The 21,493-nt window shown below is 37.5% G+C and overlaps 1 protein-coding gene across 6 annotated transcripts in view; it reads right to left on the reverse strand.

Moving 5' to 3' along the window:
* The window catches only part of FBXW11 (F-box and WD repeat domain containing 11), a 128,747-nt gene that overhangs the window by 96,334 nt on the left and 10,920 nt on the right, over nucleotides 1–21,493 (reverse strand). For 2 of the 6 annotated variants that reach the window (XM_034779024.1, XM_034779023.1), the window contains exon 2: nucleotides 20,358–20,437. The exons of 2 other annotated variants lie outside the window; for them this stretch is intronic. Coding sequence is in view for 2 of the 4 variants with exons in the window: in XM_034779019.1 (XP_034634910.1) it covers nucleotides 9,682–9,732 (51 nt within the window). In the remaining 2 variants the exon portion in view is untranslated. Of the gene's footprint in view, nucleotides 1–9,681; nucleotides 9,784–14,275; nucleotides 14,532–20,357; nucleotides 20,438–21,493 lie in introns of those variants that run through there. 2 more of the 6 variants (XM_034779019.1, XM_034779021.1) reach the window with 2 other exon arrangements.

Genomic DNA, 21,493 nt, shown 5'->3' on the forward strand with positions numbered 1-21,493 from the left:
TTTGCTTTAGTTTTTGGCCTTGTAATTAAGATTTATATTTGAACATTCTAGTCAGATTTGATTAATATTGATAGCAGGAAGATGTAAACAATGATAATCAGCATTTCAATATTTAATTCTCACAAAACCCTCAAGATGTGTAAAATGAATAATAATTCTTACCTATCAAAATTAAAAAAATATTTTATGATCTGCTCAAGGCCCTGAAGGGAATCATTAGCAGAGTCAAAATTACTACTTCTTGGCTTCTAACCCCATATTCAACCCACCTGATTAAGTATCAGAGAGGTAGCCGTGTTAGTCTGGATCTGTAAAAGCAGCAAAGAGTCCTGTGGCACCTTATAGACTAACAGTTGTATTGAAGCATAAGCATGTCATGCATCCGATGAAGTGGGTATTCACTCACGAAAGCTCATGCTCCAATACGTCTGTTAGTCTATAAAGTGCCACAGGACTCTTTGCTGCCACCTGATTAAGTTGCTTTTTTTAGATTTGGTTTGTTGCTGCTACAAGACTGGTTCTAATTAAACTAGGATCAGAAGATGATGCCAGGATATATAATGCTGAGTGACTACATGGATTGAACTTTATGTCCTAATTCAATATCTAAACATGAAACTGCCTCTGGCAGTTTAATAAGTTTTCCTTCAGTTGTCTGGATGTTCATAGAAACCTATTTCTTAAAACTGCACAACCACAAAAATAATACTTCAGAAAAGGCACACAAACTGAGCTGTGACAGACCACCAATTATCACTTTCCAACTTGTAATATTAAGCATAGAAGGAGGGTTTGTAGGGAAGCAACCTGTCTAATGACACAGTAAGGGACTGAGTCAAGAGGGCTGGTTTCGGTTCCCCACCTTCCACTAACTCCCTGTGTATCTTTAGGCAAGCCACATTACCTCTCTGTGCCTCAGCTGGTCTGTCTAAAATCGGTTTGATAACATATCTCTAGCTCAGAGATATGCTGTACGAGTTAATGTTCATAAAACTTTGTCAGCCACAAATGAAAAGCTCAGTATTTCGTTTTTAACTGAAAGAATATTTGTTATGATTAATGTATGAAAAGTTCCATTACACTGCTCTACAGCCAAAATGCTTCTGAAATAAATGTAGTCAAACTTTACTAATTCTGGGTCACTGAGAACGAAAATGATGCTTAAAATTGTTGATTGGCTCTAGTTTTCAAGATATGCTATTGGGTCAGTATAGACGACCCTTGACTTGGGAATGGCGGAGGATAAGTGAGTTATAAAGGGAAGGTATCTCAATTTAAACCAGAAATGACTACATCACATCTTTGACTGGATCTATGAATAAATCTATGACTGGGTTTGGACAGTACTTGCTTTTTAGGCAAAACAATGAATGATGCAATCTGAAGCTGGTATTGCGTCATACATGATATGAATTGCATCATGTTATTCCTAGAAGTCATGGATGATGCAATCATAACGAAGTTTACATCACTCTACTGAACAAATTGCCCTATATCAGCTCTAGAAATCATACAGTGCCGTGCTCTCTTATTTGTCAGTGTTTGATTTTGCAAAGGGACACATTTCTGTTTAGCCAAAGTGAGCAGAGATGCCTCGTACTTGTGTGAACAGTGCAGATAACTTCTGCTATGTTTGTGGTGAAGTGACTTTTGCATCACAAAAGCGCAGTATAACCACTATGGTTAAGAAAGCCTATCACCTTTATTTTGGCTGCAAAATTGGAGATCAGGACAAGAGGTGGGCCCCACACATATGCTGCAACATTTGTGCAACAAATCTTCGCCAGTGGTTGAACAGGAAATCTATGCCTTTTGCAGTGCCAATGATTTGGAGAGAGCCAACAGATCATACCAGCAATTGTTACTTCTGCATGGTGCCTCCAGTTGGGAAAGGTGTGCCAAAGAAGAAAAAGTGGACTGTGCATTATCCAAACATTCCATCAGCTATACGCCCAATACCCCACGGAGAAGGACTGCTGGTTCCTGATACACCAGAATCATTCTCACTTGAGTCAGACGAGGAAGAGGAAGAGGATGAAACTTCTGGTCCTGAACCATCAATGTCACAGGACCAACATTTTCTCCCATCCTCCTCCTCTGAACCACACCTCATAACACTAGGTGAACTGAATGACCTTGTCAGGGATTTGGAACTACCCAAGAGTAAGGCAGAGCTGTTGGACTCCAGACTACAGCAGTGGAATCTCCTTGGCAGGTGATGTTAGGGTTTCCATGTTCCGTGACCGTCAAAAGGATCTTGTCCCATACGTCTTCATGGAAGGTGATCTTGTAGCCTGCAACAACATCGATGGTGTGATGGCAGCCCTCAACATTGTTGATTCATCGAAGACGAGTCTTAAAGCTGTTTTACTGCATAATGGCAATGTTTTGCCATCAATTCCAGTTGGTCATACAGTCCATATGAAGGAAACCTATAACAACATGAAACAACTTTTGAGGTGCATAAACTATGACCAACATCAGTGGCAGCTTTGTGGTGATTTGAAGGTTGCTGCTCTCTTGCTTGGTCTGCAGACCGGATACACAAAGTACTGCTGTTTTCTCTGCGAATGGGATAGTCGTGCAAGAGATTCCCACTACATCAAGAAAGATTGGCCACTCCGACAGTCATTGGAGCCTGGGAGGAAAAGTGTTCAGCATCCACCACTTGTTAAATCAAGGAAGATTTTGTTACCACCCTTACACATCAAGCTGGGTCTGATGAAGAACTTTGTCAAGGCCATTGACAAAACACAAGCAGCTTTCAAGTACCTCCGTGGAAAATTTCCAAGATTAAGTGAAGCTAAGATAAAGGAAGGTGTCTTTGTTGGTCCTCAGATTCGTGAACTTCTTCGAAATGATGCATTTGACCATGCACTGCGTGGCAAGGAAAAGACGGCATGGAAAGCCTTCCAGTTAGTGGCAATAAATTTTCTCACAAACAACAAGGCAGACAACTACAGGTTGTTGGTGGAAAACCTCCTCAAGGCATACAAAAGCCTTGGTTGCAACATGTCACTAAAGATACATTTTTTGCACTCTCATCTAGATTTTTTTCCACTGAACTGCAGAGCAGTGAGCGATGAGCACGGCGAGCGATTTCACCAGGACATTGCAACAATGGAGAAATGCTATCAGGGCAAATGGAGCCCATCAATGCTTGCAGACTACTGCTGGACAGTGACAAGAGATGCTCCACTTAATGAATACAAGAGACAAGCCAAGAAGCGCCGAGTAGACACTGAATAGGACTAAACTATGTACATAATAGTTTTTTGCCTTTTGTTTCATAATAAATTTTACTTATATAACCCTTTTGCTGATTTTTAAAGTGTTACATAAACAGGACAGGTGAAATATTAGCATGTAAAGCAACCATAAACACATGAAAAGACCTAGGTTTACAATTTATGATTAAAACTCTATCCACACAATATACATAGACATAAAATGTAAAAACTTAAATATCTTAAACAGTAGCCAATCAGTTGTTTTAATTGTCATATTTGAATTCAGCACACCAAAATACATAATAGCAGCACATTTTATCTCTGAAGCAGACGATTTCTCAAAAATTGTAGACCAGTGTTATTTGTACTAACATTTGGTGTTTGAATAACAGACCCAAATACCACATTATTATTTTGGGAAGCTATTTTTGTTATGAAATACCACCAAAAGGGAGCTTAGGTAAGTGAATACTAAATTGCATTTTGTTGTTTAACAAAAAAGCAGACTCTCTCTACTTTGTTTTAAGAGTGATGGTGCTGAATTTTCACACTACTAAGCTTTCATTTGCTTTACAAAATACTCTATGTATTAAATACAAAAAATCCAAATTGCTCAGGGCAAGTAGAAAGCTTTACCAGGAAAGTATCAACTTCTACACAATTTAAGAGTCCATTTAGCTTTCTAGACCTTACTACTGTGAAGAAAACGTCCAAATGTGAACTGAGTGTTAATCAATATAGTATCTTCCTAACAATACACGTAAATTTCTCCATTACCCCTGCTGCTGCTCGTAACTTTCCAGTGGGCCTTGCCAGTGTTCATGGATATTCAGAACAGGCTTGGACAGCAATGAAACCAACAAGAATTGAGTCAGTTTTATTCTGCTGCTGCTTGGGAAGGCTTTAATAGCAGAGAACATAAAACGGATCTGATATGGCAAACCATTGCTCCATCTAGCCCTGTCTCGGATATTGGTCAGTCCCAGAGCTTTAAAGGGGAGTATACAAAACAGGGCAATTTTGGAGAGATTCACCAGTCTTCCCCTCCTGGCTTTGTCAGTCAGAGGTTTAGAGTCGCCCCCCGAACATGGCGTTACATCCCTGACCATCATGGCTAATAGCCATTGATAGACCTATCCTCCATGAACTATAGTACTTTTTTGAACCCAACTATACTTTTGGCCATCACACCATGCCGTGATAATGAGTCCCACAGATTGTGAGGCAATTAATTGTGAGGCAGACAAAGCCATTGTCAGGGGTGGAAAACCCAAAAATTAAGGTATGGGGAGGGGTACTGTATTGGAGATCCCCTGTTGGAAGGGATGGAGGCTGATATAAAATTTGGAGCACCTGCGCAGGATCCACACGAAGTCCCCAGATAGGATCCTACCACCCTCCCCTTTCTGGAATCTTGGAGAGGCAAGCTGGATTTCACATGGGCATTGGCCCTCTTTGGATTCCTTATCTGCTCATGGTTAGTAAGTTTAGCCCTCTGAAGCATCTGTTTAAGTTTCCAAGCCTTGTGTGTGGATGCACAGTGAGCATAGGCGTGGGAAGGAATACTGATCGGATAGTTAAGTACTTTTTGTGTTTTTGGCCAGCTCTTGCTAATCTACAATCTACTATATTTCTTGACATTTGAATACTTATGAGGTCTTGTTGCTGTTGTACTAGCCTTTGTAAAGTTAGATTATTTTAAAATAATGAAATAGAAAACTGAGTTACAATTAAATACAGTACATAATATTTTACCCTTTACAATTCAGGAGCATGGCTTTGGAGAAGGCATAAGGTAAAATTTTCAAGACTAAGATAAATTCCCCAAATTCTGGATATTCTTACATTAACTACTACGTTATACAACCAGAAATAGAACTAGTGGCTCAACACAAGTAGGTCAAGTGTACTGATCTCTCATTTAGGTCCTGGATTCTGCAATCAGATCCATGCCAGAGGAACAACTGAAGTCAAAACTAAAGTTTTGCACAGGTGCAAGAGTCCACCTGTGTGGATTCAAGTCCAGGATAACACCTCTAGATGGTAAGCATTTTGGGTGCATGGACAGTCTATTTTAAGCTTGTAAAGTGGCCAAGAAAATGGGGCCCCAATATTTATAACGGACACGCAAGTACGTACATAAGGCATTTCTAATATACCCATCTTAATAATAAGCATCAGATGACAGTATTTCAGTTAGTAAATGTGACTGAAAATCTCCAAATGATTTTAAATGTTTTGAGCAATAGAGTAGCATGGTACAGAACTCAGCTTGCAGAAATGCAAAATAATGCATGTTGGCAAAATATAATTTTTTCACATATACACTGATTGTGGATTTTCCAAGTTGAATCAATGACAGACTGAAGGTGCCTGACTAGCATGTCGCAACCATTAAAAACAATAAATTTGCCTGCATGAAAAAAGCACAGCAAATAGATTAACAATGGTCAGCTCTCATTTGGAGAATAATATCCAATTCACTCGCTTCAGAGGACATTTGGTCAAATCCTATGGCTGGATTTGAAGAGGGTCTGGTTAATTTTATGAATGCTAATGACATTTTTCATTATGCAAACTAAGGTCAGAGTAAATCAGGATTCATCTTTTAAGCTGCTCATACTTTACTTTTGAAGCATTACACAATTTGAAAAGGTCAAAGATTCAACGAGGGCTCACTGAAGTCATTCTTAAATCCCAAGCCACTGAGTATTCACGTCTTCCGCATTCTGGTCTATTCTCTCATCAATGCAGGAGGTTTTTGTGCACATAATGCAAATAGGAGTTACCTGTGTAAATCCTATGTACATCAGTGAATGAAGAAACCTTTTACTTCTCCTTCTGAAAGTGCAGTTAGTCATTGCCCTACTTTTATTTGTCCTATGGGGACATGAAGCGCTGCTAGTGTACATACTCTATTCTTTTTACCTGAACACTGATTTTTAAAACAACTTAGACATCTAGCCTTTAGAAAAAGTGAAGGACAATTAATGCATCTGCTATCATCCAAGAATGAACAAAAAGTCAGTTTCACTTTCCGATTCCCAGCGTGGCAGTATTTGGGTTGGAGACATCAAAGGGGAATTACTTGTTTAAAAGCAAATGTCCATGTTTTTTGTTTCTTTAGGTTTTTTTTAAATTGTGGGTGCATACCACTGGTCATGATTTTGTAAAAGCTGGCTTTTCCAGAAATTTATGTTTTGGGTCAAATGTGAATGGTCTGTGACCCTTAAACAGGACCGTGCCAAATCTTATGCTATTTACAGCTCCCACTAAACTATACCACACACTTTCTACACAAACTGTCAACAGAGCTCATCCAGAACAGAAAGATACTGAGTGAATGCTCAAGCTCAGAAGTTGCAACATACGGGACTAATGCCAGGGAGGAATTTCTACAGAGTAGATCTCCAGAGTTGAAACAGGAATCAGGCACTGTAAAAACGTTTCTATCCCTACATACAATGCTGAACCCACTCTGGACAACTTCACAATAATCCTATCAGTGGAGATGGAATCTGAACATTCACACATTATTGAATCTTATTAGTGCCATCTGCTAAGACTAACTGATACTTAACACACCCTGTGCATGGTGCGCTCTGACACAAACATTTCACTGCAGTTACATGTAATGACTATTTGACATGGCAGCTAAAATTAAAACAAACTCAGATGAGAGCTCACAAACAAAGTATCACAAATTGAGAAATGTTTTAAGTGCTTCATGATGCATGTCCAGACATCACAGATTCACTAGCTACTATCTTGCAGAATTATAGCATATCACATCAACGATATAGCACAGATTTCCAGATTCCAATGTGGCAATATACTGTATTTCTTAACATGCTCCTTTAGAGGTGAGCTATAGCATAAAAAGAAACATGGCCAAAGTGAATGTCCAATATAATGAATGTACTGCGCACAAGCTAATAGAAATTTAGACTAGAGGAGAATGTGTATCTGTAGAATTTATAGAGCACCATATCATCTAGATGTCAGATGACACTAAGAAAGGTTATCTAGTAATAGCTCTGATTTTGTATATCTTTTGTATATTTATTAGTAATGATATCCACTGGACATCTCATTTGCATTCTTGTACTGATATTGTGAATTGCTTTAATAAAAATTAAATTATGGGGAACACCACAAGGCTAAGTTGATTTTTTGAACATACTGACTTATGACTGGAGTTTCTGAAGAGCTGATTACAAAGAGGTTGTGATAACTTTGAAGCTATTTGAGATTCAATGGTAAAGGATATCTTGCAATATCTGAATCTTAAGTCTGCTATGAGTGAATGAGTGTAAACCCTGTGTGGAATAACATGCAATTTCGACTTATCAGCTAGGTTGGCTGTATTTCTGAAAGTTTACTTCTGCAACCATGTGGGAATCCTGCAATAGTTTCTCCTTGAGATCTGCAGCCCAGCAAACTGGTATCTTAAAGAGGGCAGTAGGGTAAGTGCTGTTTTAGAAAACCCTCCCATTCTGAAACCCAAACTTCTCAAAGTGGGTCACGAGGGTGGCTGAAGGTTGTGACATCAAAGGCCTCTCAGAAGCTGGTGAACTAAGGGAAGAGGAGCAGCTCTACCAACTATGAGGAATACTATTTAAAGGTGCTAAACAGGCAGCTGCCTCAGCCCCACTGCTCACATCAGTCAACCACTTCCTAACCCCTATTCACTACCACCTTCTAACAAGCCTTAAAACAGTACTAGTCCACAGAACCCACCACTAACTTACACCACCCCAGCAGATTTCATCTCCCTCACCATTGCCTACCAGCCCCTTCACAAAACCAACAATATTTCTTGCTGTGAACCAAATTCCACAATACTTCACAGTCACAACGGATTGTGTGTGTAACTAAAGGACTATGGTCATGACAAAAACATGCAGCTGATTTTGGGGTCCCACATGGAAAAATTGAGAACCCCTGCATGTTAATCTCTCATTTTACATTACAATACAAAAAAATATTTCCTCCTACTTCAGGGTATATCGTGGGTATGGGATAAGGTGGAGACTGGCTTGTATTAAAGCCAAATCATGAATACAACAACTCAAGCACCATAACACTATGGATTGGAATTTCCATTTCAGTCAACCTGTGGTTAAATTTTACAATGTTAATACGTCTTGGATTATGCTATCCAATCCTAGACACATAACAGGGAAGAAAATTCTCTAACTTTTACATTTGGTTTATTAGCAATGCTTTCAAACACAAGTCTTCTGAAACAAAGTAATATTTGAGCTTTCCTGTTATCGTTTACATTTGTATTGAGATGGAAGCATTCTGAAACTTTAAAATGAAAACCTCAAATCTGCCGGAACTTTAAAAAAAAAAAAAAAAAAAAAAAAAAGATGGTTTCTTGAAATAAGAGGTCATTTTCAGAAAGATTCTTATTTCACTGAAGGGTGTTCACAGTTGGTTGGTTCACTTAAATTCAAACAGAATCTGAACTGCTAAGACTTCTATTCACAAAAACAATTCCTTCCAGTCTTAAATTCCTGTGCACATGAAACAGGTTGCACCACTGAATTCTCCTATTAATATTTTAAAAATACAGATAGAGGAGAGATACTGACAGTATATATTTGCACTGTTAAATATTTTATGTATTAGTGTATAGTACTTAAGAAAATATACATGCTCTGTATTTATTTTCCAAGCTATGTTTCTTATGGATTAAAAACATTTCACTAGTACCAAAAATACAGACTTTTTAATTTGCTATTTTGTAAACTTGCTCTGCGCAAACAATTGGAAACAGAAATTCTCCCCCCCTCCAGTCACTGCCTATAAATTAGGCAGGATTGATTTACACCATTTACTAAAAATGAAAAGCAAAGGAATTTAAGATTTATTGGTCTTGCATTTATAGGAGCTCCCATCTTTACCGTATTATCTTTTCTCAAATCAAGAACTATATAAATAAATAAGTCAAAACAGCTCTAGGACTTTCTGCTAACAAAACTGTTCTGTATTCAAACATGCACAATGATGGTAACTTAATGATGTAACCAGGACCATACTAGTAAAAATCTCTTCCCCTGAATGAAAAATCAAAAATTGTATTATAGGCCATTTAGGACATTGCAAGTAGTTTTTAAAAGAATTGACAAAGCTCATTAAAACAAGTTTTTAAACCAAAAATGAAAAAGCAAAATGTAACAGGCAACATGCACAACTATACTATTTGTATCACAACTTCAGGCAATAAACACAAAAGCTCACCACCCCCCACTGAAAAAATAATCAAGTTCACACAGAGCTCTCTAAATGACTCCTACAAAACAGTTAAGTAGAAGAATTCAGAGAAGGATGCACAAAAAACGTTTAGCAGACTTAACAATTTGATTAAACAGAGCCCTGAGAGAGTTTAACAATGTTCACAGTATACGCATAACACATTTACAACAAGAAAGAAGAAAGGCACCTGGAGACATCTGACACTGGGCATGCTCTGCAGGCATCTCAGTGCGCACATGCTCTCTACCAGGTTGGAGCAGCCTAGCCACAAAGACCTTGGCACAGAACACTGCAGGGTGACAAAAAGGAAGGAAGAGAAGAAGCAGTTAGATGCCACAACAAATCACTTAATGCAGGCAACTCATTAGTATGTTAAAGTGGATACGTATTTGTTTACTTCTATGTTAATCAACGGTTAGGGGCCAACAGCAAAACAACTACTGAAGATTCTTTTAAAATGTTATCTTATCACATGAAACCTAACGAGTGGATTTACCCAACTGCTCTCTCCTAGCACCTACTCAAATATTTTAGCCTATGATGCACGATATCAATTGTCATAATTCATTTTCAACATATTCTGCTCTTGAATAAGTTCAGAATCTTGCATTCAAGCATTGTTATTGTCAGAAAAGTGACTAGATAAAAGTGGCACCTTCTTAATCTGCTTCCTGTGGGTATTCAGTCATACTTGCTTGTTTTAGTGTAAATTTTGACAATTTAATTTTGCATTGTCCTAGGACACAGAACTATGGGCTTGTCTTCACTAGAAAAGGAGGCGTCATTAGCATACAAACTTGAGGAGCTGGATTAAACTAACATGGTATTGCACAAGATTTAAGTCAGACTTTAGGTTCACCCATGTGACTATGTCAAACACGACTTGCCTCTGTTTATACTGTACTGCAAAGTCTTCTTTAAACATCATGTTAGTTAATACAACCACTTACAGTCATGTTCTAATTTGACCACATTTTCTAATAAAAAGAAGCCCAAGGAAAGAGCTGAATTTTATTCTTCCTCAAATATAAATATTTTTAAAAACAAAAGTACAAACTGCAGGGCAAAATTCTGCTCTCAGTTATACATGTGCTGTTACTTATTGAATGAGTTACTGACAAAAAACAGTGTTCCACAATAGGCCTAAATGAGGGAAGATTACTGTTAATGACAAGCCGGAAAAAATGAGCTCAGCTACCAGATTCCAAGTTTTTGGTGGTTAGAAGAATCTTTTTACTTGCAAACTGGGGAAATGTGATGTGGAAGTCACACAAACTTTGGAATCTCATTATGCCATATTTCACAGAGTCAATTTTCAGGATTTAGCAGTACGGTACACTTAAGATACAGAAAGAGTAATTAAAATGGATTCCATTATTCACTACTGAGCAGCAGGTAAACCCAACTCTAAGATTGGCACAGTCCTAGTTTTCAATGGCTTTTCAAATTCACAAGTGCCCTATTTAGCTTTTATTACAAACATCAAGTCAAATGCATTTAAAAACTTCCCAAATTAGTTTGTACAAAGTTAAAGCAGCCTGGGGCCACAGATGAAAACCTTTGAAAAGCAGTTATTGTGCCAATGTTTAGAAGGGGAATCCAGAGCAAGAGAGATAAGAAAATATGGTTTTAATAAGTTCCCTTATGTTTTTCCATTCAAAATTAAAAATTTTTACACTGTACTAAAAATAAAAACTATAAAGGCCAAAAATACCATGATTATGGCCAATCTCAGAAATTATTCAAATTTTCTCTTCTACTCTAAGAGCGTGAATGTATTTGGGCTGTGCCTGAAAAGATATGACTGAGTAGATGCATACATCTCATTTACAGATGTAAAACAAAAAATGTTACTACTCCAAAGAAGTTAAAATAATTTTGCCTTCAATACCCAAGCATAATCGTATAACCTTGTATTTAGTTTTTGGAAAGTTGATATTTAAAATTTGAAAAAAAGGTGATTTTCACTTACCTACCAAATTTCAAGTCTGGAAGCCTATCTTTGCCCCACAATAGCTGATGTACCCCCATCTAAAGCTTCACTTCCCAAACTGTTTTAAGCGATTTATTGGCTATAGTAGGGGAAGCTCAGAATCCTAATCTCAGAAAATATTGGCAAGTGAGTTAAAATTTTCAAAAGTATTTTAGAATAAAAGTGTGTTATCTTTAAATCTAAACACTCATTCTAATAAATATGATGGGCATTAAACTTAACACACAAAGTTTGCTGTTCACCTGCAACTCCACTCTCTGGCTTAGTGGCTTCTCCAAAAATTCTCAGGTAGCTTGGTGAACTACACACAACCACAGCTGGCCCATGTCAGCTGGCTCAGGCTGTGGGACTATAAGTGCAATGTAGACATTCAGATTTGGTCTGGAGCCCATGCTCTCAGGCCCTCTTCACAGTTGGCGTCTCAGAGCCTGAGAATCTACACTGCAATTTTATAGCCCCTCAGGGAAAACCCCATGAGCCTGAGTTAGCTGACCCGAGCCCTAAGACTCGGTGCCATGGGTTTTTTAATCTCAGCGTGGACCTATTTAGTGGTTTATACATCTGATCCTATATGAGGGAAAAAATTTAATTCAAATACTGATTTTTGGCATATATACTTCAATGTCATGAAGCATGTCACTGTATGTTAGTGACTGAAGCAAGTTCGTAAACATCTCAGGTATAGTACAAAGTTTTTTAAAAATTTGTCATTTTAGTCTCAACTAATTTGAAGAAAGTCAGTCCAGTTTCTAGATCATTTACTACATTTGTGTTTGTAAAATGCTCTAATTAAATGACTAAAAGACTATGAAGCTTTGGAGAGCCACATGCAATTCATAAACTTTCAATTTAGCTAAACCATTCGGCAGAAACATTGTTTATTTTCATGCCAAGTTTAAGCCAAATGGGAACCTTTTCTTCCAGTATTACAAATTCCAGAATAAAGGGATTTATAAAGGAAAAACTAAGACTCTTAGCTGTAGCAGTATTATACTTTACTAAACATGAGACAGCTTCAAATAGTGCACAAAAGATTTCACAATAAAATAGGAAAATGCAAGTGAAATATTTATGTACTTCAGTAAAAAACAAAAAAGTGTTTTTGATCTGGTGTAGCGACCCACTAGCTACAACTGGAGGACAGAAGACCTATCACAGTCAATGTAATACACATGAAGATGTTTTACCTTTTGCTTTCTAGTAAGAATTTGGATCTAAGCTGATAGTTTCCACATTTTAGCCCAACAGGACCTTAGACAGCTGCGATGATCTAAAGCTGATGATCTCAAACTAAGATAGAGAAAGGGAGGACTGAAGAGGAAGACGCATAACGGACAGTAAAAGTGAATTTGGTGGCTTTATCTCAGACTGTGTCAGATTTGTCCACCACAGGAAAAAAGGAAAAGTAAACATTCATTTCTTGGGTCAGAAGCAGAGTCCATCTTAGACATACTTAATGCCAACTATTAATTTTACTATTTGGTGCCCAGATAGTATAGCACTGTACTTATTAAAAACACCTAACAGTTAAATGCATCCCAAAATCTGCAGCAACGAGCCATCTCTACATGAGACACACTAAACACAATAGCAGGGGTACAGCACTTTAAAACAGGATCATTGGCCAGAACGTGGGGGAAAAATTTCCACAGCTGAGTCAACTCAGGTTTCTTACTGCAGAAAATAGTTTCATACTCTTAGCTACTAGCACGGCAATTCCAAAGCTCTAGAGAGAACAACAAAAAGGGTTAAAGTATGGCAAGACTTGCAAAAGAAGAGATTGAAAAAACTAGGGCAGTGGTTCCCAAACTTGTTCTGCCGCTTTTTCAGGGAAAGCCCCTGGCGGGCCGGACCAGTTTACTTACCTGCCACGTCCGCAGGTTCGGCCAATCACGGCTCCCAGTGGCCGCGATTCGCTGATCCAGACCAATGGGAGCTGCTGGAAGCGACGCGGGCCAAGGGACATACTGGCTGCCGCTTCCAGCAGCTCCCATTGGCCTGCAGCAACGAACCGTGGCCACTGGGAGCCGCGATCAGCCGAACCTGCGGACGCAACAGGTAAACAAACCGGGCCGGCCCGCCAGGGGCTTTCCCTGCACAAGCGGCGGAACAAGTTTGGGAACCACTGAACTAGGGATACTAGACTGAAAGGAGACCAGTTTGATAGGTCTTCATAGGATAATTTATTATAAAGCAACATCACAAATTGGTCAGACACTTTTATGCTTAGAAGTCACTCAAAGTTAGTGGCTGAAAAATGTAATGTTCAAGTAAATACTTGACAGCGTACAGGCCCTCTGCATAATTCACTGACAGATGGTCACAATCAAATTGTAAATGCATTTATAAGTGAAACTGATGTGATGACCAACATTTGGAGTTAAGTAGGCTAAGATAAGGCTAATCAAATCTCATGCTTCAAGGCATAAAATGATTACCTTTGTGTGGGGTGGTTGGTCAGGAAGTCACACACTCCTAAGTCGTGTCACATTTTCCAGGTGAATTATTTTATTTGGGGGTAATAGGGCTTACGGATTGTTCCCTTTTCCTCAATATTATTCTTCAAGCATCAGGTATAGATCAGTATCAGAGACAGAAAAATGCATTGTTCAACCATTGTTCTGATCTTTCAGAAGTCCCATGTTTCTAAAATGATCTACATTCATTTCACTGTGATTAAAATCAGTTAACCTCCTATAAACAATCATCAACTAATTTGGCTGTCTGACACCAGATGGGGCACTTTAAGATCTTAATATTTAATTTTTTAAATATAAAATTAGGCTACCTGTAGAAGTGTTTGCTGCCCTACGACCCATCACAGCAAACAATAGGATTGGAACATCTCGTGATGTCTTGAAAGGTGGGCAGTTAGGACTTCTCAGATGAGGATTCATGATGTGGAAATTTTCTCTTTCCATTTATACCAGAATTTGTCTGTGGCATCCTTAAGGGGGAGGATGAAAACTGCTTTCCTTGTAAGCTTTGTTGTTTAGGGCACCAGCGGTTATATGCAAACAGTGCTATTTTGATTTCAGCTATTTTTGTTAAAGAACTCTCCAAGTCAATAAAACCTTTGGATTCAAAAGTCAAAAATTAAAATTCATCTAAAAGTGGGAGATCAGAATGTTTCTGAAACTTTTACACAATTATTCAGTTGTGACTATCAGATTGTTTAATAACATCCCCTAGAATAGCTCAAGGAAAGCTCTATATAAAAAAAAAAATGTCCCCCAAAGTGGAACCAATACTCATTCTGTATCCAACAGTGGTAACAGTATACTGCTACAGTTAAGGGTATCAACATTTTTATAATAATTCCTTTTTGTTGAAGATTTTATAAGTATTATAAACTTGGCATTGAAGGTCCCAACTTGGGGATGATTTTTTTAAACTACACAACTTTAATCAATTAAGCTCTCAAGGTACCAGAAGGCAGAAAAATATTTAGGGTTTTGGACATTTGTTTCTATGCAAAAAACAACAGCTTTGTCTTTCAAAATGAGAATTTGCTGACTTAGTCCAATATGGACATGATCTTTTGGTATTTTAAAATGACAAAGATAAAGATACAATAAATCAAATGAGGTTTAAATAGTAGCTAAAGCACACTACCTCATTTTTAGAGGTTTGGGTTTTTTAAGCTAGAGGTATGTGAACAGTCTATACACAATCTATCCACATTCCCAGGCTGTCAACTTCTTTTACAGTTTAATATAAGAAAGAAAATTAAACCAAAAGTCCGTTCAGTTATGTTAAGAGTCCCATTTAAAACCAGAGTCTGAAATGCCATCCCTAGCCAACTCTCTTGTGCCAATAAATTAGTCAATCAATAGCTAGTATTCTGGATTTCCCCATATAGAGATCCATATTTGCAACATTTAAGCTACAGTAGGAAAAGTTAAGCCTTCGCTTTCCCTTGATTTGTGGATACAAAAGAGATACACGTTATCACAGTCTTCTGTAACTTGGTGAGGTTTAATTTGCTTTGGTTTAAATTCAACAATAGTGGAACTGGAGCTTCCTCTGCTAATCTTTAATGCATATATGTGCATTAGCACTCAGCACTGGAAAATTAAGACTCATGGGTTAACTGCTGCTACTTAAAATGCAGTTCTAGGTCTGGGATAGAGACAAGACATCTTCGCTGGTAGTCTACACCTAGTCCTCTTAACAAGGGTCACTAAAAAGAAAGCTTTGTCCTAGTGAACGGAAACAAGATATGACCATTTCTGAAAGAAATTCCATGATCACAAGTCAAATTTTAATTTAGGTTCTAAGATCCCTCCCCCCCCCCCCCCCCCAAAAAAAAAAAACAATGAATCACAGAACAAATTGTAAAGTGATAATGCTATTCAAGGGCCTTCAGTATTTTACACCCAGCAGGGAGTAGTCACCAGCTGCAGTCAATCCCCTTCAGCTAGCTGAGGTATCATGACAGGTTTCAGAGTAGCAGCCGTGTTAGTCTGTATCCGCAAAAAGAAGAACAGGAGTACTTGTGGCACCTTAGAGACTAACAAATTTATTAGAGCATAAGCTTTCGTGGACTACAGCCCACTTCTTCGGATGCATACAGCAAGAAGTGGGCTGTAGTCCACGAAAGCTTATGCTCTAATAAATTTGTTAGTCTCTAAGGTGCCACAAGTACTCCTGTTCTTCTTTCTGAGGTATCATGCAGACCTTATCTCGCATTTTTACTTTACTTACATGACTCACCCAATATAGTCATAAGCAGAACTAGTAGGTATTGAGAAGAAGTAATTTGAAGATTTGCATGTGGTGGAAGAGTGCAAATTCTATTAGAAAAGTATGCTTATAAGTTGTGAATATTTAGCGGAAATAAAGTGTGAGACTTGCATGCGATAGGAGTAACCGTGTTTCACAAGTAGCAGCTTGGCTTGATAATGATGCATTCTTTTATGCTGTGCACTTAAATACACACACAAAGTTCAGGATGTCTTGTGCAACCTATTTCTATTAAAATGTTCTAAAATGCAAGACAATTTGTGTCAGACCAACAGTACTTTGGTACCAACAGTACCACTTCCCCTTTAATATCAAAACCAAGTTTTCTTGTGCACATGCAGCGTAAGCACAGAGTCCCCAGAAAATATTTTTTGGAATAGTGGTATCATATCACCACCTACTCCTAAACAAAACACAACTGGTGTATCTAGTCTGAAGTGTCTACATTCTAAATCAAATGTAGCCTGAATATCATGTTTACAATATTTCTAAATCATATGAGGTACCAAATGCATGTTATGAAATCAAAGTTCTAGTTCAACCCAGGAAGGGCATTTAGTTACTTTCTCATTTTATTCACAAGTCAAGAAAACTCTCTTTGTACAACAAAGTCAATTTACTTTTCCATTTTAGAACTTGAGATCAACTAAAATACTTTAAGATTTAGTTTCTTAGAAGTCAGCGCATACCTACTCTGTTGCAATCAACCAAATTCATCTTAAAGACTTTGTGAAAGTTTTGGTCATTTCTTTATTGTTTAAAGTGCTAAAAAGATTCAAGAAACTGATCACTGAGTCTCTCGTCCATTAGATAATAGTCCAGTTAAACCAAGTAACAGGCATTCAAAAATCAACCCAGTGATACAGCTTTCCAATTGTCATTCAATATCTGTGTATAATTTCCTTGAACTTTGGGAAGATTCTTACAAATTCATTAGTAAGTTAGTTTAAAAGTAAGCTATAAATAGAAAGAAATTTGATCTATTAAACAAGTTCTCCCTTTTACCAAACAGTTCTTCTACACAGGACTATATGAATTCACACAAGGGTGATCAATACTGCCGTCCCACTTTGTTCCTGAAGATCAAAGTACATATTTGCTACAAAAGGAGTATAAATTCAGTGGGGGAGAGATTTAAGTGCTTTTCCTTGAGCATAAAAAAAAAAATCTTACTCCATTTTAATTTGTTCACCAGGAAAAGACTCATGAGATGCAATATCTTGTTTTCATAAAGACCTAAGAGGACTACCAGAGAAAACACTAATACAATTACATCAGTGTCACTAAATGGTATTAACTGATTGAGACAAAGCTGTATTTTCCAACATATATTACATCTAAATTAAACTTACTTTCCCTAACACACAGGCACCCCATCTCTAATGGTGTTCTGAAAATTCAAAAAAGTTATGTTCCCTTCTAAACTGGCAAATCAGTTCTGTTACATTAAAATAGTCTTTTTGGAAGGACAAAATGAAAAGCAGTACCTTACTTTCTACTCTCTCAGACACCAGAAAGTGGTGTCACCTACCTGTCTGGAAACAGTAGCACAGCATGCTAACAGTGTATCAGGTCTGAGAAATAAGATGAAAGGTGGAAAGTGGATGTGGGGAGTTGTCAGAGGACTAGCAAAGACTTACTGCATAGCAGTTAGGCAATTAGAAAATTATGTTTGAAAATGGTCTTAGAAGTAATAATGGTAGAGTTAAAGAGCAGGTTCAGGATCTCTCCTCAATGGGCTTGTCTATGTTAGGATTTAAAGGTGTGCTAACACTTGATAACTAACATGTTCTAACAGTCTTGCACACAAGATAGAGTGTAATTTTAACATTTGCAAAATTGGTCAAATTAAAGCATCAGTTTAGCACATTATAAAGTAGGGTTTCACTTTCAGGTTTCAAATACTGCAGGAAAAAGTTTAAACACATTGTAATTTTAAAAAATTGTGAAAGCATTTCCACTATTTGTACAAGATTTAAATACTGGACAAAACTTAGGCCCTAAACCTTCAAACACTTATATATGTGGTTAACTTTACAAAGCAAGTAGAGCCACTCACTTCAATATGAATAATCCTTTTTTATCTTCCAAAAATTGAATATAATTTCATACAAACCAATGTGTATTAAAATCCCATAAAGTCAAGTGACTAAGGTACTCTTGATTTGCAAGAACAGCTCATTTTCTGATTCAATTTTTAAATTTTTATTTTAAATGGTTTGCATAAGGCAACCAGAAATGTAGTTTCCCTATTTTGATTTCTTCATTTTTCAAAAACCATGTCAGGCTCACTGTTGAATTTTCATGGTTTTAAAAAAAGAACAGATGGGGACTACCAAATATGCCATCAGTAACATATTCCCCATTATAATTCCAGAACTAGGTTCAACCACTGAGGTTCATGGGACCCAAAAAACCCACAACATGTGATCTTCTCCAATTTCAAACAGCAGCAAATGCTTCTTAAATTCAGGTTAGCCTGAAAGTTTCCATTTGTCCTCCATAGTTCAGAAATTGAAGATACAACAGAAAGAAACATACCCAGGGCTTCCCTCATCCTAACCAAATAAGATCCAAGGCAGCCAAAATAAAATGAAACCCAAAAGCTGCAGACGTCAGTAAGGATAATCATTAATTTATATTTTAATCTGTTAAACCCAACTACAATTTTTCATATATAAATAAAAGAATTACAGACCAAGGAAATGAATGTATAATTCAGCAAAACAAGAAACATCACACAAGAGCACAAGACCTAACCACAAAAGTTACTTCTATATTAAAAATTGATTATTGTAAGAATCTTTGTTTTAAATACAAGTAATGATTCTCTTCAGAAGAGAACACACAGATGCCCCAGAAGTATCAAACTTGGATGGAAGTTAAGGTTAAACCAGATGTAAATCTAAAAAAAAAAAAAAAAAAAAAAAAAAAAAGGAAATGGGAGACTCCTGAAAAGCTAACAAGGGGTGTGTTGTCCTCAACACACTGAGTTTAGTGTTACTACCATTAGGAATTATACACAAATCTGTTGCATATGAGAGGACAGAGGATGAAGAGCATTGGAAATATATGGAATACTTTGTCAAGAGAAGTCCATTAAAGTAATTTAAGTGAGAGTAAAGATGAATGGCAGCACAGGTAGAAGGCCTAGATAGCCCTCTGCTAATGTAAGATAAGTACCCTTTTTCTGTCCAGCCATCTCCTTTGTACTTAAAACAGATCCCCACCTCCCTACTACACACAAACACCTTTCAGGGCTGTTTAAAAAAAAAATCTAACATTGCAGTATTTTAGAGATATTTCAATTTCTCTTTGAGAGAGAAATCTATTCTAGGTCACTTGAAAACTACAACTGAGAAAAAGCAATTTGTTTGTACCAATCTACTGTAAAATCCACCTGCTGTAACTCAACAAAAATTGCCCAGGAAAGCCAATCATTCAAACTGGCTCATTTGTGTTTTATAAACTAACTACATTCTAAATACAACTTTTATTAAGAGTTTAAAAATGTCATACCAAGTGCTATGTACACTAGGATTTCTAATCGTGCTTTAGCTCGTCAATATACGCACAACTAGAAACTGTACTGCAGACAAAGAAAAACATTTGTCCCTTGTATATATTAACAATTGTAAATTGTAGAGAACACAGCATAGTACATGGTTAAAAAAATCATAGGATAGATAGGGTCAGCAATGTAACAATTAAGGCTTAACAGAAAAGGTCCTGAAAGTCTGAACTTCTAACTTCTTCAGCATCTTAAAAAAAACAACAACAACAAAACAGTATTTTTTCCTCCCACTGTTGTCTTGTATACTACCTACTTTGAACATCCATGCATGCCTAAATATTGTTTTCTATTTCACCAGGAGATACAAAGTTTATGGATTGTAGTCTGTTCTAAAAATGTATCCATTAGCAAAAGTAACTTGCTAAAAAGTTATACATGTATATTCTGAACATATTTACTGTTTTTAAACTAAATACACATGGTAAATAGCTAACATTTTTTCATCCTGTAATATTTTCAGGGAGATAATGCAGAAAAAGCGAAGTGTTGAACTTTCAGACAAATGCAACTAAGCAGAAGCAGTAAGATATAGTACAGGGTAATTTCTTACCTGAAACTTTGTTTCTGAGCTCCAGATCCACCAATCCAGAATGAATGGGGATTCGAATGGGGTTTCCTTCTCAGACTTGTCTGTCAAAAGAGAGCAGCCAATCATCTTCAGCTTGGTGTACCTACTTCTTTCTTGAACGAAATCCCAATTACGTACTCCTAATGCTGTTAGAAAGACAAGGCAACCTATACAGCTTACCATGACTCCGGTAGCAACTAAATTTAGAGGGGTCACCGGATTGGTGGATCTAAGACAAAGAAACTAATTTACAGAGAAGAAATTGCTCTTTCCCATGCCCTGAATCAACCAATCCAGAACAAGTGCTTTTAGGTCAAAAAATCGTTTTACCAAGATTAAGAGGGATGAGAACAAACTATAACTCAGAAAATGAAGTATGTGCTATAGCCTCAACCACCATTTACATCCAGGGAATATGTTTCATTAATTACTAGAAGGTTAATTTCCAGGTTTCCAAAACAGACATCGCTTCTTAACCCATGATGCTGGTTCTCTCTCAAAACGTTGTTCTACTAAACTACCTCCACATACATGCTTTGAACCATTTTACTACAATGATTCTTGGCCTTTTTCTGAGTCTCAAAACAAATTCAATTTTCCCTGAGTACACCTAGTAAAAGGTAACCTTAACAGCTTTTCTAATCTGAATTATGCCAGTGTTCAGTGTATTTGTAGTATCACTGTCTTTCTGAAAAACTAATCAGAGAAGACTGCAAGGTAAGATAAACCATTCTCTTAAGATAATTATTAGAAAAATTTGTCCTTTATATTGCCAAAATCAAATGACAAAGCCTAAAATCAAAGGCAGTTCGTGTGCTACCTTTAGGTGTATATGCAGGTTATAAAGTGGGTTTAAGTGGCAAACCTACTAGAGCAGAGGTTTTCAAATTGTGGTCCGCGAGCTCCATTCAGGTGGTCCGCGGATAGTTCCCTCTAAGGTGCATGCCTGGGTAGCTGCACACGTGAGAATGAAGGGCCGCCCACTAATTAGTGGAGCCACGCAGGCATGGCTCCACTAATTAGGTGCCTGGACCCTGGAGAAGGCGCACATATAAGGTGAGGTGGTGGCCGGGGGGGGGGGGGGGGAGGAACTAGGCGGTAGGGGGAAGTGGGGTGAG

This window comes from Trachemys scripta, chromosome 8 (assembly GCF_013100865.1).
Source record: "Trachemys scripta elegans isolate TJP31775 chromosome 8, CAS_Tse_1.0, whole genome shotgun sequence".
NCBI classification, from domain to species: domain Eukaryota; kingdom Metazoa; phylum Chordata; order Testudines; family Emydidae; genus Trachemys; species Trachemys scripta.